An 18,552-nucleotide genomic window follows, 5' to 3' on the forward strand; every position below is an offset into this window, starting at 1 on the left:
AATCTTAAGTGTACCATTTGCTGAGTTTTGACAAATGCATAACATGTTGAATATTTATGTTTAGCAAACCTGTTCGGCATCAAGCTCCTGCCCCAACACTTCCCAGTCTCTGGATGGCCACTTTGCTGGCTGTAACCGTTTATAAAAAATAAAGTCTCCTCGTTTTTCAAATTTAAATAGTGTGTGGCCAGGCACGGTGGCTCATGCCTGTAATCCCAGCATTTGGGGAGGCCAGGGTGGGTGGATCATTTGAGGTCGGGAGTTCAAGACCAGCCTGGCCAACATGGTGAAACCCCATCTCTACTAAAAATACAAAAAAAATTAGCCAGACCTGGTGGCATGCACCTGTAATCCCAGCTACTTGGGAGGCTGAGGCAGGAGAATCACTTGAACCCGAGAGGTGGAGGTTGCAGTGAGCCAAGATCACACCACTGCACTCCAGCCTGGGCGACACAGTGAGACTCCATCTCAAAACAACAACAACAACAACAACTGTGGTTTTTCTTAAAGTTAACATATCCATATCAGTACTTAGTGGCCCATGAAGGGAAGGTAAAAAGGGTAGCTCCATTGGGTCCTACCTAATTAATGTTTCCTCTGTCTTAGCTTGGGATGCCATAACAAAATTGCATATACTCGGTGGCTTAACAAAATGGAATAAAAATTAATTTTCTTAACAACAAAAATTAATTTTCTCACAGTTCTGGAAGCTGGAAAGTCCAAGATAAGGTGCCAGCATGGTCCGCTTTTGGTGAGGGCTGCCTTCTTGCTACGTCCTCATATGGCTTTTCCTAGGTGCAGGAGACAGAGAGAGAGAGCCCCTCTTCCTATTTTTGTAAGACCACCAATTCTACCAGATGAGGATCCCAGCCTTATGAACTTAATTAACTTCAATTACCTCCTAAAAGCTCTATCTCCAAAATAGCCACATGGAGGGTTAGGGCTTCAACCTCTGAATTTTGGGGGGACACAGTTTAGTTCATAGCACCCTCCAAAGGATACTCCTCTCCTTTGACATGTGTGATGTTAACCACAACCATCAAGGGGTGGATAGGGTTCCTGATTATAAAACTTCAGCATTCAAAAGCTTGGAGCTACCCTTGGTTCTGGAAGCTTCCTTACTTTTACTTTGAAGTTTTCAGTTCCCATTGGGGGAGACCCTCATTCCAACTGTAGATGAATCATTTTTCTTCTTGGCCAAGCTGGAGACTGCATGGAATCACTTTTATTCTGCAATATCATTCCAAAGTCAGGAGAGACAGCTTTAAATTACAGCACCTGGCTGAGACCTGGGAAGCTTGCCCCATATTCCCGACATTCCGCACTGTGGCCTTCCATTGAGTGACTGCAGCTGACTGCCAATTCCCAGAACCATAAGCTTATGTTTACAATCAAGGACTCTTCCACCTGCCTTACATACAAACTCAGCACTCATTTTAATTTTTTTTAGTTACTTTTTTCTTTTTTAAGATGGAGTCTCGCTCTGTAGCCCAGGCTGAAGTGCAGTGGTGGGATCTCAGCTCACTGCAACCTCTGCCTCCCAGGTTCAAGCAATTCTCCTGCCTCAGCCTCCCGGGTAACTAGGACTACAGGTGTGTGCCATCACACCCAGCTAATTTTGTGCGTGTGTGTGTGTGTGTATTTTTAGTAGAGACGGGGTTTCACCGTGTTAGCCAGGAGGGCCTCGATCTCCTGATCTCCTGATCTGCCCGCCTCGGCCTCCCAGAGGGCTGGGATTACAGGCGTGAGCCACCGCACCCAGCCCATTTTAATTTATTTTACCTCCTACAGGTGGTCCTGACACATACACACTGAACAAACATGCGTGTGACATATGAAGCATGTTCACTTTGGGGTAGAGACACAACATTTAAATTTACTACAATTAGGTCCTATACATCAAAAGGCCTTTTCAGGTCAGGAAGCCACACAAGTGCGCAGTGTGTATATACTAGCCAGGACCAGTCTGTGCTCAGTGGTCTTTTCATCAGGAGAAAGTTACTGAAGTTAGTCTCTTGTCCAGTCAAAGCTATAGTTATAGCTGGTGGAATAGGGGGTGGGGATCAGTCAGCATCTGGTGGAGCTGCAAATTGTTTTAATATTGTTTATGTTGAGGCCAGTGCTTGTTTAGCTGCCAGAGAGGGAAAAAAAAAAAACCCCTGTGGCAGTTAGAACATACTTTATTCTTTTTTTTTTTTTTTTTTTGAGACGGAGTTTTGCCTCACCATAACCTCTGCCTTCTAGGTTCAAGCAATTCTCCTGCCTCAGCCTCCTGAGTAGCTGGGATTACAGGCATGCACCACCACACCCAGCTAATTTTGTATTTTTAATAGAGATGGGGTTTCTCCATGTTGGTCAGGCTGGTCTCAAACTCCTGACCTCAGGTGATCCTCCCGCCTTGGCCTACCAAAGTACTGGGATTACAGGCGTGAGCCACTGTGCCCGGCCAGAAAATAATTTATTCCTTAAGTGTAGGGGGATGTGACCTATCCCTTGCCTGGCATGGCTTTGCGTCCAGCTTATGTCTTATTGCCACAAAGCATCTGTTCTGTCAATCTTATGATCTCTGTTTTAACATTCATGTTGGTCAGTTGTTATATTTAAACCACGAAAGAGAGGGGTATAATGAGGCCTGTCTAACCTTCCATCCTGTCATGGCTGGGAACTAAGTATTTAAAAGTTTTCTGGGGCCGGGCGCGGTGGCTTTACACCTGTAATCCCAGCACTTTGGGAGGCCAAGGCAGCCAGATCACCTGAGGTCGGGAGTTCAAGACCAGCCTGACCAACATGGAGAAACCCTGTCTCTACTAAAAATACAAAATCAGCTGGGCGTGGTGGCACATGCCTGTAGTCCCAGCTACTCGAGAGGCTGAGGCAGGAGAATCCCTTGAACCCAGGAGGCAGAGGTTGCAGTGAGCCAAGATCGTGCCACTGCACTCCAGCCTGGGCAACAAGAGCAAAACTCTGTCTCAAAAAAAAAAAAGAGTTTTCTGGGGACCCCTTGGCCACAAGGGGGTCCATTCAGTCGGGGAGTGGCTTAGGATTTTAAGTTCCTAAATCTTAGGGAAAGACTCCCAGGAGAATAAGTGAAGACATAAAGCCATATCATGGAAAGATTGAAGTGTTCGTCATTGTTATAATAGGCAGAGTTATAATATTAAAATAATAATAATAATGATGATGTTAACAATGTCCTCTTCCTATGGGGTGTGGATGCAGGAATAGCCAGCCTTCTCAGGAGAAGTATTATGGCTACACTATTACTACTGTATTACTTTATAACTACAGTATAATTACACTATAACCAAGCCTGGGAGTGATCACACTAATGATGGCCTTTCAGGTGCAGCATTGCATAGGGGTTAATAGAATGGACTCTGTAGTCAGCCAGCCTGGGTTTGAATTTCCCTGTGCTATTTGCAAGTTTTGTGATCTTGGAAAATTCCTTTATTCCTCCGTGACACATTCTTTGTGTGGGAAATGAGTATAATAATTGTGCTCATCTCAAGCATTAGGGGGATTGAATGAACCCAGAACATGGCCTGGTGCACATTAAACACTTAACTAAAATTTGCTGTCATCATTATTGTCATCACAACTAGCACTGTGTACTGGGTGCCACATCATTTATGCTTCACAAATAGCTTATAACGTGCGGACTATTTCCCTCTGGGTTGCAAGATTGTCATTAGTCAACAGTGGTATCAATTGCAATGATAATGGTAACATAAATGCAAATGACCACAATGTCAGTGTGGTAGCCAGCCTCCAAGATTGCCCTCAATCAATCTTATCTCCTGGTATTCAAACTCCATAGAGTCCTCTTTCACGATAAATAGACTGACCACTGTAACCAATACATTCACTATGTGGTGAACACACTCAAGTATTCTTATGGTGGGTTCCATGTGGTGAGAAACTGAGGCCTTTCACCTTCTGCTCATAGTCATGTGAGCTTAGAATCAGATCCAGTTAGCTCCAGTCAGCCTTCTGATGACTGCAATTCTGGCCAACATCCTGACTGCAACCTCATGAGAGTTCCTGAGCCAGAACCACCTAGCTAAACTGTGCCTAGATTTCCAGTCCTCAGAGAGTATGTGGGAGAATAAGTGTTTATTATTATGTCATGCCACTAAGTTTTGAGTAATATGTTACACCACATAGCGATAAATAATTAATATGGTTGTCCTAGTCTGTTTGGGATGCTATAACAAAATCCCTAGGCTGGGGGATTTATAAACAAGACAAATTTATTGCTTACAGTTCTGGTGGCTGAAAAGTCCAAGATCAAGATGCCAACACATTCAGTGTCTGGTGAGAGTTGTCTGCTTCATAGATGGTGACTACTTGCCATGTTCTCGCATAGCAGAAAGGAAAAGAAACCCCCCAGCCCTATTTCGTAAGGCCATGAATTGCATTCCTGAAAGCAAAGCCCTCATGACCTAATCACCTACCAAAGACTCCATCTCTTAATATTATCTCAATGGGAAACTGATTTCAATATGTAAATTTGGTGGGGGAGGCACAAATTTAGACCACAGCAACAGTCAACACTGTATTGTAAATGTGCCCATTTTCTGCAATATAATAGAACACACCATGGGTTTTCAGGATTGGCATTTATTATAGGCACAAACTTAATATAACTCAAATGATTGTACTAATGTGCTTCTTATATTGTCCTATTTCACAAATGTAAACAGAGAACACAATTTGTTTTAATAGCAGTATTCCTTGTTATAATAAATATTAAAATAACACCATAATAAAATCACTAAGGATGTAACCTAATTGTGCTGATTTCACAGAGGGTGGAAAAGATCACCCCAGGGGTGGGACTACTGTGCTTATATAATACAAACACCTGAAGGTGGCAGTAACTAGCAGAGACAGAGGATTTCTTAGCATCAGAATTGATATGTTGTTATTTATGATATCTTAATAATTTAGAGGCATATAATAAATAATGACAAGGATTCTGATATTTGTTATAAAATATAATTGTGTTGGTTATATTTAAAACCATTAATAGAAACAATATAATTGTAAAATTAAGTAAAACTGTAAGTGGTATGCTATGGCATGGTGTATGGTATGGTATGGTATGAGGAATGTGGAGTAGAGTGTGGTGGGGTGGGGTAGGATATACCATAAATAATAGTCACATTGGGTTGGGTGCGGTGGCTCAGGCCTGTAATCCCAATGCTTTGGGTGGCCGAGGTGGGCAAATCATGAGGTCAGGAGATCGAGACCATCCTGGCCAACGTGGTGAAACCCCGTCTCTACTAAAAATACAAAAAATTAGCTGGGTGTGGCGGCGGATGCCTGTAATCCCAGCTACTTGGAAGCTGAGGCAGGAGAATCACTTGAACCTAGGAGGCGGAGGTTGCAGTGAGCCGAGATCGTCCCACTGCACTCCAGCCTGGGCGACAGAGGGAGACTCCATCTCAAAAAAATAAAATAAAAAATAGTCACATTGGCACTAGTAGCCCAGTTGAGAGCTGAGGGTGGAGGGTGTGATTCATCCTGGCATTATGGGAAGTGTCCATGACAACCTTGGCTTTAAGCTGACTTTGGCCATGGGGTCAATATCTGCCACACTGCATCACATCCATTATCCAACAAGGTGCCTGAGCCCCAGAACCCTCAGCCCTGCCACATTTCTCTTGCTCCTGGGGTTCCATATTTTCCAGTGGCTGCTCCAGTGGAGGAGGTGGGGCAGATGACACTGGCAATGGGGTGCAGGATAGAAAGTGATAGGGTAACTGCTGATGGGAATAGGCCCCTGCCTATGGATTCCCCACTACTTCCCTTTCCCCCTCTACGTGGCCTGCCACTGTGACCAGGAGGAGGCTAAGTTAGGAGATCTTGTGAACAGTGTGGAATGTATGTGGGTAGGATACTCAGCCCGGACATGGAGTTAGAGCTGGGTGTGCTGGACCACGTTGGGAGGAGACATTAAATCCTGAATTAGAGGACCCGAACCCACCCCCAACTTCCCCACGCGTGTAACCAATCTGTGTGGGGCATCTGGTCAACCTCGATATGATTGCTATTATTCATTCATCCATTTAACAAGCTTGTACTGAGCGTCTGCTTTGAGCTGGCACCGTGCTGGGTGCCTGGGATACAGCAGAAACAAGACAGACAAAGTCTGGGTCTCATGAAGCTGATGGTCCAGTGGGTAAGAGGGATGAGAAACCAAGAAAAGGAATATTGAATCAGGTCAGATAGTAGTAGTATTTGCAATGCAAATATAGTATAAAATAAGGGAGCAGCAAGTGAACCCTACAGATGTGTTACTTCAATGGCAGGATAAGATGGGGGTAGAGGCACTCCAAAGGTGGAAGAGGAAAGCAAGATGCACAGGCACTGGAGAAGCAGAGTACTCTCAGAACAGTCAATGCAAAGGCCCAAAGCCAGAGAAAGGATCCTTGATGTTAAAACAGCCAGAATTGAGATGCCTGACAAATAAAAATGTTGACTAACTCCAACCGCAGACTCTCTAGACCCTATGGCCTCTTTTATTGTAGTTATATCTTTACACTACAAACATTAAATGCAACTACGTGAAAGTAGAAATAACCAAAATATTATGTGAAAGTTTGATATGTAAAATATTAAAATTAGGTAATCATATAAAATAAAATATATACTATAAAACAGGTACTATTATATAAAATACAAACTATTTTATTGTCATAAGGAATGTACAGTAATAAATATTACAATATGCTATATAACATACTGTAGACACAATTTTCTATAGTTTGTAATGACAGGCACATATAAAATTAAAATATATAAATCTAGTTATTTACACTTATAAAACTTTTATCAAATGTAATTCAAGTTATCACATGGTAAAATATAACAGCACTTTTGAGATTCATCCATGTTGTAGTAAGTGTCAATAAATCATTTTTTTATGTCTGAGCAGCCCTCCATAGTATCGGTGTACACAATTTGTTTAATCACTCATCCACTGATGTACATTTGTGTTACTTCCTAATTTGGACAATTATACAATTGCTGTGAACATTTGAGTGTAGGTTTTCATGTAAACAGAATTTTTCTTTCATCTAGGGTAAATACCTAAGTGTGGAGTTGCTGAGTCATATGATAAATGTATGGTTAATAGTATAAGAAGCTGCCAAACTTTTGCGCATAGTGGACAGACCATTTTACGTTCCTACAAGCAATGCATGAAAATTTCCATTGGTCTGTATTCTTGCCAATTTATGGCACCTTTTCATTTTTAGCCATTCTAAAAGCCATTCTATAGTAGTATCTCATTGTGATTTAATTTGCATTTTCCTGATAATTAAAGATGTTAAGCATCTTTTCATCACCTTATTTTCCATTTGTTTTTCATATAACCATATGGATGAATCTCAAATACATCACATTAAATGAAAGCACTCCGACTCAAAAGGAGATATGCACACACATACAAAACACACACACACACACACGGACTCCACTTATACAATATTATGGAAAAGGCAGAACTATAGAGATGGAAATAGACTGGTGATTGCCAAGGGATGGGAGTGGGAAAAGGGACTAAAAAGGGATAAGAAAGAAATTAGGGAAGTGAGGGACCTGTTTTCTATCTTGATTGTGGTGTTGATTGCATGATTAGATACAACTGTCAAAACTCAGAACTCTACACTAAAAAGTGTGACTATTACTGAATATAAATTATACCTCAATAAATATAACTTTAAAAATATTTCAGTTATGTCCACACAAAAAGCCTGCACAGATATTTATAACAGCTTTCCTCATCATTGCCAAAACTTGGAAGCATCCAACAGTCCTTCAGTAGGTGAATAAATAAACATCCAGACAATGGAACATAATTTGGCTCTAAAAAGAAATGCATTATCAAGCCATGAAAAGACATGGAGGAAACTGAAATCCACATTACTAAGTGAAAGAAGTCAATTTGAAAAGGCTACACACTGTATGATTTCAACTACATGATATAAAAGATCAAAGGTAAAACTATGGAGACAGAAAAAATGTTGCCAGGGTTAGAGGAGATGAAGGGATGACAGGCAGAACACAGAGGATTTTTAGGGCAGTGAAACTACTCTGTGTATAACAGTGGAAACATGCCATGATCCACTAGTTCCAACAAACAGAAAGTACAAGACACATTCTATGGTGTTACACCAAGGATGAACCCTAATATAACCTATAGACTTGGGATGATAATGAGTGTCAGCGGAGGTTCACCAATTGTAACAAATATACTACTCTGAGAGGAGTGTTGATAATGTGGGAGGCTATGCATACGTGGATTAGGGGATATATGGGAAACCTCTGTAATTTCTACCCAATTTTGCTATGAACCTAAAACTACTCTAAAAAATAAAGCCTTCCGTATATATGGGTATATGCATATACATATACATGTAAGTATTATAATATTGTTACAATAAATATATGAGTAATAATCAAAAGTCATTTACAATAAATTGTTTCCCTTCATGAGGCTTGGGCATACAGAGGATAGTCAGAGGCTTATGTTGACTGATGACTAATATTAACAGGATGCTGTCATTGGGCCCTGCTGGCTCGGATCCCATCCATCATGTGACCCAAAAAAAGTCACTTCATTCTCCCATAATCCCATTTTACAAGTGAGACAACTGAGGCCCAGAGGAGGTTTCTGGGCAGGCTGAGGGTCCCTAAGTGGATCAGTGTTGGCACCAGAATTTGAACCAACATAGACAGCTTTCACTGTTCTGCTCACACCACTACTCACGTAGTAGACAGGAAGCCCAGCTTGTGGTCTCCTGAGATCTCCAGATCATCCCTGGCCCACCCTGGGTCCATCATTCCACTGTGCCTTGCGGGGAACTCAGAGGAAAAGGTCTATGAGGCTGGGACCTCATCCTCATCAACATCTTCCAGGGATCATGACCATGCAAACATGGAGATGCAATCTTGGGGAAAGTACAGTAGCCAAGGGTGACTAAGGAACCTTATGAAGCAATATGGGAAATTGGGAATCAGCAGACATTGAGTTAACAGAGTACAACGGGGAGCCAAGAGATACCATCAAAATTTAACGGAGGGGTCAGACACTGTGTTAGTGATTAATGGGCATCAATAGACATTGGGCTAGTTTTTTTTTTTTTAAAACTAGGGTCCTATAAAGAAGGGGACAGAAGAGGCTCCAAAATACAGTTGGGAAATGTGGACATTATGATTCATTGTAAGTCACTGCCGTTACCTAAGGGGAAGGAAAGAAGTTAACAGCATCCACCGTATTGAGGGCATTCCCACACGCTGTGTTAGGGAAAATTAGATACTGCTAGGTGAGTAATGGGAGATAATTGTTCATCATTGTGAGGGAAAAATCAATAAGGGGGATCACAAGACATCCTGCTAGAGGTGTAATAAAAGTATCAGGAGATAGTAACCATTGTATTGCAGGGGCACACCACTGTCCCCTATTCTGAGGGTTGTAATAAGTGGTCATCACGCAGAATGGAGAGTGGACCTTACTAGACATTGTCACAAGTGGGAGGAGGTAACACACATCATGCTGGAGTGAGGTGATTGTAAAAGAGGTAATGAGGAGATCTCCAGAAACTATTTCTGGAGCGTGATGATGAAGTGTGACACACATAAGAGTAAGGTAAAATGGGAAAAATGGCCAGGCGTCATGGCCCTTTCTGGCCCTAAACATATGGTTGTGTTCGTTTTCATATAAGTTATTAATCTGTTACATGAAAGTCACATCATTAAGGAAGCCAAATGCTAAGCTTCCAGTCAGTGATGAGTAATGAAAAAAAAAAGGCAACTGAGTTGGAAGAACTATGACAGCAGAAGGGAGATTTAAGTTGTCCCAGATGACCTGAAAACTCTTACCTCAGAAGCTTTCTTGAAGGTGATGGGAGTTCACACGACACTGTGCTGCGGATCAAAACACAATGTGCTGAGGGCCTGTGAGGCTGAGAGGCAGTCATGGGAGATAATGAGGGGGGTTGCAAGTCTTGGGGCTAGATGACAGTGGGGACTCAACATACATTCTGAGGTTTACATCTGTATACACAAAGGTTTTTTTCTTTTTTTTTTTTTGTAGCATCTCTTTCTTGATAGAAATACCGAAGGAGGGTTGGATATGACCAACTGTGGTAGATTCGAACGAGAAAGAAAAACACCCACGAGTCTGTTACACAATGTGTTCCACAACGAACAACTCACATAACTTAGGATTCATCACTATCAAAATAACTATGTATTATGTTGTTTTCTCATTCAATTTCTTGGCACTATACCTAATCCACAGTAAACAGGATTATCATTCCCATAACATGATCTTTCTTATGAAGAATTTGGTAACAGTGTTCCATTGTAGTTTTCATGAGAAGGCTTTTCCTATTCACCAAATTGACTCGGTTCCTTGTCAGTATGAATAATGCCCCAAGGTTTACTGGGGATGGTGACAGTGTAGGAAGGGTCCCTCGCCTCATTCAGTGCCTTCTCAGAGGCCCTCTCCAGAACAGCCATGTGTGACATTCTGACGTGGTCATTTCTGTTTACAATAATATACATATTTTTCTGCTGCATGCATGCAACAGTGTACAATCAGACCCAACCCTCAGTGGGGTTTTCTCACACTGTTTCTCTCAAGCGTGGTTGCTCTGATGGACACTGAACACTGATTTCTGAACGAAGCCTTTCCCACAGATGCCACACTTGTAGGGTTTGTCTCCAGTGTGTGTTGTCTGATGTTTATTCAAATTTGACCTGTCCGTAAAGGCCTTCCCACACTCAGCACACACGTAAGGCTTCTCTCCGGTGTGAATTCGTTGATGCACTTGGAGCTGTGATTTTTTAGTGAAAGACTTCCCACAGTCACTGCACTCATACGGTTTCTCTCCAGTATGAATTCTATGATGTGTAATCAACTCTGACTTCTGTCGAAAGGTCTTCCCACATTCAGAACAAATGTAGGGCTTTTCTCCGGTATGAGTTTTCTGGTGCTTACTGAGATTTGACCTGCCACTAAAGGCCTTCCCACACTCGGCACACACATAGGGTTTCTCTCCTGTGTGAAGTGGCTGATGCACCAGGAGCTGAGACTTGGAGGTAAAGGATTTCCCACAGTCACTGCATTCATAAGGCTTCTCTCCAGTATGAATTCTTTGATGAGTAATAAAGTTTGACTTGCGGATGAAAGCTCTTCCACACTCAGTGCATACATAGGGTTTCTCTCCTGTATGAATTTTCTGATGAACAATGAGTATTGATTTCTGGTTGAAGGCTTTCCCACATTCGTGGCATTCATACTGTCTCTCTCCAGTATGAATTTTCTGGTGTATATTGAGGTGTGACTTCTGAGTGAAGGCTTTTCCACAAGTACTGCATTCATAAGGCTTCTCCCCAGTATGGATTCTCTGATGTGTAATCAAGTCTGACCTCTGGGTGAAGGCCTTTCCACATTTGGAACATATATAAGATTTCTCTCCTGTATGAGTTTTCTGATGTGTAATGAGATTTGACCGGTTGGTGAATGCCTTCCCACATTTATTGCACATATAGGGTTTTTCTCCTGTGTGAATTCGTTTATGAACATGGAGTTGTGACTTGGAAGTAAACAATTTCCCACAGTGACCACATTTATAAGGTTTCTCTCCAGTATGAATGATTTGATGTGCAATCAAGTGTGCCTTCTGAATGAAGGCCAGTCCACATTTCATGCATATATATGATTTTTCTCCTGTATGAATTCTCTGATGCACTGTGAGTGCTGACTTCTGAGTGAAGGCTTTTCCACAGTCACTGCATGCATAAGGTTTCTCTCCAGTGTGAATTCTCTGATGAATAATCAACTCTGACCTGTAGGTAAAGGCCTTCCCACACTCAGTACATATGGAAGATTTCTCTCTACTTTGAACTTTCTTATGTGTAATGAGGTTGGAATTATTGCTGAAGACCTTCCCATATTCGGTACATATATAGGGTTTCACTCTTGTGTGAACACGTTGATGTACCTGAAGTTGTGATTTGGAAATGAAGGATTTGCCACAGTTACTGCACTCATATGGTTTTTCTCCAGTATGAATTCTTCGGTGTGCAATCAAATGAGTTTTCTGGATGAAGGCCTGTCCGCATTCAATACAGATGTAGGATCTCTCGCCTGTATGGATTTTCTGATGCATCTTGAGTGTGGACTTTTGTGTGAACGCTTTGCCACAGTCAGTGCATTCATGGTGTCTCTCTCCAGTATGAATTTTCTCATGTATACTGAGATCTGAGTTATAAGAGAAGCCTTTCCCACATTGGCTGCATTCATAGAGTTTCTCTCCGGTATGAATTCTCTGATGCCTGAAGAGGGACGATACTTGAAAAAAGGATTTTCCACATTCATTGCATTTAAAGGGTTTCTCTCTCATATGGGTTTTCTGGTGTATAATAAATTCTGGCTTCTGTACAAAAGCCTTCCCACATTCAATGCATACATAGAGCTTTTCACCTGCAAGAACTTTCAGGTGTACTTTGAGCTGTGACTTCTGGGTGAATATCTTTTCAAATTCAGCGCATTCATAAGGTTTCTCCCCGGGATACATTTTTTGAGGTTGAGAGGATACTTGTTTATAACTGAGGATTTTTCTACATTGATTATGGTCCCATAATTTCTTTCCTGTTGGAATACACTCATGGTTACTATAAGAAGACATTTTATAATTTGGTAATCTTTTCAACATTCTTTGAAGGATTATTTTTATTACAACTGTATAAATCTAAATTATGCTTTAAACCATTTCCAAATGAGGCATATTGATGGGGTCTTTTGGGAGGAGAAATGATGTTTGGGTTCACATGAATTATTTTTCTACTATCCTTATAGTCATAATGCCTCTTTGTTGTCAATATTTTCTTGATGAAAGCAACATCATTTTGATATTTATTTTCTCTGCTGATAGCTCTCTATTTGTCACCAATCTGTCACAATTATTCTAGAATAAAATAGAATCTCACATCACTTTCATCATGACCTTTTCTTTCAATATGGAAAGAAACCTCTTCAGAGATTCCCTGCTATAAGGTCTGAAACCTAAACTCCTCTGCTCAAATGAGAAACAGGTGATTTCAGTTCAAAGAACAGCTAGCAGAGGCTAGGGGATATGGTACAAATGACTCATCCAGGCTGAACACAGAGAAAAGGGTGAGGGTGAGTAACGTGAAGAGGAAGGCAGTGATAGTTTTGATAGGAAACGTTCTGGAAAACAATTCAGCAGTTAGAAGAAATAAACTAGATGAACAGATAACACCATGGACAAATGTGGAAAAAGGCAAAAAACACATATATACCACAGCATCATTCATATAAACTAACAATCCAAACTCTTAATTCACTTACAACATGCATGAAATCAAAAATGTTTCCATCATATAAAACGGTAGCTTATGACAGGCAGAAAAATGGGTGTGCGGGAAAGAGAAAAAGGAATAAATCAAAAAATAAATAAGAGAGAATCCTGACCCAGACTCATGGTGATAGTGTGTCTTAAACTGAGGACTATGATTAAACACAAACCTCATCAGGTAAACTATAAAAATAAAGCAATCAAAAACAACAACAACAAAAACGAACCCCGGTCAATGTGGAATCACTCAAGCAACATCAGGAAAAAAGGTCAGGAAGGGCGATTAATCATGTTAAACACAGCAGAAAGATAATCCCAAAGATTAAGTAACAGTGACCCCCAAGTCATCAGCTTATCCAGGCATGAAGGACTGGGAAGAAGTAAGAAATTTCATGGCCACTCCTCTGCAGAAAACAAAAAGAGAGGGTGATTGGACAGAAAGCTCTGAGGCATCTCACAGTAAAAAAAAGAAAGAAAGAAAGAAAAAAAAAGAAAAAAGAAAAGAAATAGAAGTGACTAGCAGGAGTGGGAGTGTGTGACACAGAGTAACTTTGAAAGAAAGCAGATCCGTGAATGTCTGAAGGTTAAAGAAAGACTCTAGGACTATGGGGAATGTAGGGGAAAAGAAGAATGTTAGAGAAAATGAGCACAACCAAGAAAGAAAGATCTTTTTTTTTTTTGAGATGGAGTCTCGCTCTGTCGCCCAGGCTGGAGTACAGTGGCGCGATCTCAGCTCACTGCAAGCTCTGCCTCCAGGTTCACGCCATTCTCCTGCCTCAGCCCCCGAGTAGCTGGGACTACAGGCGTCCGCCACCGCACCCGGCTAATTTTTTGTATTTTTAGTAGAGACGGGGTTTCACCATGATCTCGATCTCCTGACCTTGTGATCCGCCCACCTCGGCCTCCCAAAGTGCTGGGATTACAGGCGTGAGCCACCACGCCAGGCCAAGAAAGATCTTTAATGAGGGAGACTGGCACATGATTCAGAATCCATGGAGCCAAAGAAGAACACAGAAGTGACAAAGGTCGACCAGGCGCAGTAGCTCATGCCTGTAATCCCAGCCCTTTGCGGGGCCTAGACGGGTGGATCACTTGAGGTCAGGTGTTAGAGACCAGCCTGGCCAACATGGTGAAACCCTGCCTCTACTAAAAATACAAAGATTAGCTGGGCATGGTGGCTGGCACACACCTGTGATCCCAGCTACTTGGGTGGCTGAGGCACGAGAATCGCTTGAACCCAGGAGGCGGAGGTTGTAGTGAACTCAAAGCATGCCACTGCACTCCAGCCTGGGCAGCACAGCCCAGGCTGCGACCCAGGCTGTGACAAAAAATAAATGACAAAAGTCATCCAGGGAGAATGCATTTAGTGATCTGAGAGGCCAAGGGGCATCAAGCAATACAAAAACATTCAGAACTTTCCAGAAAAAGCATCTTAATAGTATTCCAAGGGTGTTGGTGTTTCTCAAGACAGCTGAGATTTCCTCCCATCTCCCATCTACCAGAGTCACACTCGCTTCACTCACCTGGGCAGCTCTGACGTGGCCTCTCACCCTGCAGTGCCCATGGTTCCTTTCCTTGCTCCAACATGACCACCTCTGCTTCAGGAACTTGATATCCTGTTCATGGGAAATGATAAAGGTCTGGGTCCAGCTAATTCTGTTTCAAGGCCCAACCAATAATCTCTTATTCTTTGATGAGGATTTTTCCTTCAGAAAAGTAAGCATAACTTTTCAGGGTAATATTCTGAGTGCCCTAAACAAATAAAGAATCCTAGACAAATCAAGGACAAAATCATCACCTATTTAAGATGTGGACAGCATTCATCAACTGAGAATGAAAACACTCTCAGTGAAGCCTCCTTTCAGATACCAAGGTGACTGTGCTTACCTACTGAGAGCAGGTGGCTGTAGGTCTCCAGCATCACATCCCGGTACAGGTTTCTCTGAGAAGGGTCCAGGTGCCGCCATTCCTCTCTGCTGAAATCGATAGCCACATCCCTGAAGGACACTGATCCCTGTAAGGGCACATTCCTGTTCAATGTGCACAGTCAGCTTAGAGGGTTGGAGAGACTATATTTAGGAATATGGAATACAGGTCTTGTTGTTTTAAATTTACATTCTCTTTTTAAAAACTCACTCCCATTTCTCTAATACTTTATTATGAAAATTTTCAAACATACAGACAATTTAAAATAATTGTGCAGTAAGAAATGTATAACTACCACCTAGGATCTATCATTAACACTTTACTCGCTTTATCATACATCTAAGCCATTCTTTTATCTATCCATCTTGCTTCTTTGTACATTTCAAAGTAAGCTGCAGATGACACCACACTTCCTCCTAACACTTCATTTTTCTTTTTTTTTTTTTTTGAAACAGAGTCTCGCTCTGTTTTCCAGGCTGGAGTGCAATAGCATGATCTTGGCTCACTGCAACCTCCGCCTCCCAGGTTCAAGCGTTTCTCCTACCTCAGCCTCCCGAGTAGCTGGGATTACAGGAATGCACCACCATGCCTGGCTAATTTTTATATTTATAGTAGACACGGGGTTTTGCCATGTTGGCCAGGCTGGTCTCGAACTGCTGACCTCAGGCGATCCACCCGCTTCGGCCTCCCAAAGTGCTGGGATTACATGCGTGAGCCACCGCGCCTGGCCTCTCTTAATACTTCAAAATGCAAATCATGAACTAGGGTGTAAAACATGTTAACTTTTTTTAGGTAAAATTTACATACAATTAAATGCACCAATCTTTAATTTACCATTTAAAGTTTTGACAACTGTATACACCTGTATAATCCAGAAATTTCTAAGAAATATTTTATATATGTGCCTATTAAATATTTAGTTTTACATATTTTGTGGAACACAGAAATCCTATCAAGAATTTCTGCTATTTGTTCTGTACTATAGTCAGTCAATTACTCATTTTTCAAAACTGGCAATTGAAATAATATGTGTTTTAGTTTCCTAGCAACTGGATGAATGACCTGCGATACACTTTCTGATCAATTTAGGACTAGCCCTCATGCTAGCCCTGGGAACACAGAAATAATTGTGTCCAATCTTCTAGCAACTTAAAAGACTTGGAAAATAAATTAGACTGAAGTTTTTTGAAAAAGAAGACATAACAAATTCATTAAGGTGTTGAAAAGTAGATGTCTTATGTGGAACACACTGAGGGCCCAAACAAACAAAAAGTACATTTTACATGAGGGAGTAAGTTTACATTCCATAGAGCTGAGGAATTTAACTTGGAAGATACAAAGTGTAACCCAGAATATGGGGTGCAGGGGACAATGCCCAGAAAAGACAAGAATAAAAGGTGTAGAGATAGAAAAATACACCATGAGTTTAGGGAACAGCAAACAGGTTTATGTAAATGGAGAGAAGTCTGTCTGATGTGTCAGAAAAGCGGTATAGGAAAAACAGTTTGGTCAAAGTATGAAATTTTTACTTTCAGTAATGGTAATTAAGGTAATCAGATTTATATCTAAATTTTTTTTAAGTTCTATATTACAGGATAACCAAACAGCTGGTGAGGAAAAGTTCTTTTTTTTTTTTTAGACAAGAGTCTCACTCTGTCACCCAGGCTAGAGTGCAGTGGTGTGATCTCGGCTCACTGCAACCTCCACCTCCCGGGTTCAAGCAATTCTCTGCCTCAGACTCCCAAGTAGCTGGGATTACAGGCGCCGCCACCACACCAGGCTAATTTTTGTATTTTTAATAGAAACAGGGTTTCACCATGCTGGCCAGGATGGTCTCGATCTCCTGACCTCACGATCTACCTGCCTCGGCCACCCAAAGTGCTGGGATTACAGGCATGAGCTACTTTGCCTGGCTGGAAAAGTTTTTTATAGAATGATTCTAGCTGATAAATAAAGAAGTTAGGATAAAATTAAAATACCACCATGTATAACTACAAACGAAATAACAGATTTAGACAATAATCATTAATGGCTGTTGGAATGTTTCAGTTGAAAGGCCGAAGGGAAGTGTACAATGGATAGATCAGCTAGTAACATCAGCATCCACGAACCAGCTGTCATGTGCCTGCTGACATGGCGTAGTAATTAATTTCATTACACTACTTATGAAGTATTCTTGCCAAAAAATAAAATTCAAACCCCTATCTCATCAAGTCTCCAGATCTAACAAGTCATTCACGGGAGTGAGAAGGAGAGTGAAACATGCTGAACAATATGAAGACCAAGACATCAGCTAAATTCAGAAGGTAGCAAATGACCCACTTCTTCAAAAAGTTAATTACAAGAGAATGGACATGGAAGGGAATATTTTCTTTATTAATAGAGACTTAAGAGCCATACTAACCAAATGTAACTTGTGGACTTTCGCTCCTAATTAAAATGAACCAATCTTAAAAAAATATTTATGACAATTTAGAGAAATGCAAATGGTGGGTATTAGATGATATCAAGGAATTACTGTTATTTTGTTGTGTGGCATTAGCTTACTGGTTATGCTAAACAAAAAGGAAAAAAGGAATTCATATCTCTTTGAGATATATATCAAGGTATTTTTAGACAAAACATGGTGTTTGAGATTTGCTTTAAAATAATCTAGCTGCTGAATGGGAGGCGGTTTCAGATGAAGTAAGAATGGCACAATGGGCCAGGTGTGGTGGCTCACACCTGTAATCCCAGCACTTTGGGAGGCTGAGGCAAGTGAATTGCTTGAGGTCGGGGGTTTGAGACCAGCCTGGCCAACATGGAGAAACCTCATCTCTACCAAAAAATACAAAAATTAGCTGGGTGTGGTGGCACACACCTATAATCCCAGCTACCCAGGAGGCTGAGGCATGAGAATCACTTGAACCCAGGAGGTGGAGATTACAGTGAGCTGAGGTCGTGCCACCGCACTCCAGCCTAGGCAACAGAACGAGACTCCATCTCAAAAAACAAAACAAAACAAAAAAGGATCCATGGATCCAGAGCATATAAATAATGTGGCTTTAAATGTTGATGACGACTGAAAACTGGGTGACAGGGACAATCGGTGAAAGGGATCTTTATACTATTATCTTTACTTTTGCATATATTTAAATTTTTTCATAATAAAATGCTTTTTGAAAACAAAATACGTGATCCTCCAAATTAAAAAATCTAACTTGGAATTGCACAATGAAAGGAATGCCTATTA

General features: G+C 41.3%; 1 protein-coding gene across 8 annotated transcripts in view; it reads right to left on the bottom strand.

The window, feature by feature from the left end:
• Positions 1-6,670: 6,670 nt before the first annotated feature.
• ZNF585A (zinc finger protein 585A) overlaps positions 6,671-18,552 on the bottom strand; it is a 69,949-nt gene continuing 58,067 nt past the window's right edge. For all 8 annotated transcript variants that reach the window (XM_063657603.1, XM_054462390.2, XM_063657607.1 and 5 more), the window contains 3 exons: positions 15,282-15,408; positions 14,918-15,010; positions 6,671-12,667 (listed from right to left, as the gene is read on the bottom strand). In XM_063657603.1, the coding sequence (XP_063513673.1) occupies positions 10,650-12,667; positions 14,918-15,010; positions 15,282-15,408 (2,238 nt within the window). In that variant the 3' untranslated portion in view covers positions 6,671-10,649. The remainder of the gene's footprint in view (positions 12,668-14,917; positions 15,011-15,281; positions 15,409-18,552) is intronic.

The sequence above is a fragment of the Pongo pygmaeus genome, chromosome 20 (assembly GCF_028885625.2).
Source record: "Pongo pygmaeus isolate AG05252 chromosome 20, NHGRI_mPonPyg2-v2.0_pri, whole genome shotgun sequence".
NCBI classification, from domain to species: domain Eukaryota; kingdom Metazoa; phylum Chordata; class Mammalia; order Primates; family Hominidae; genus Pongo; species Pongo pygmaeus.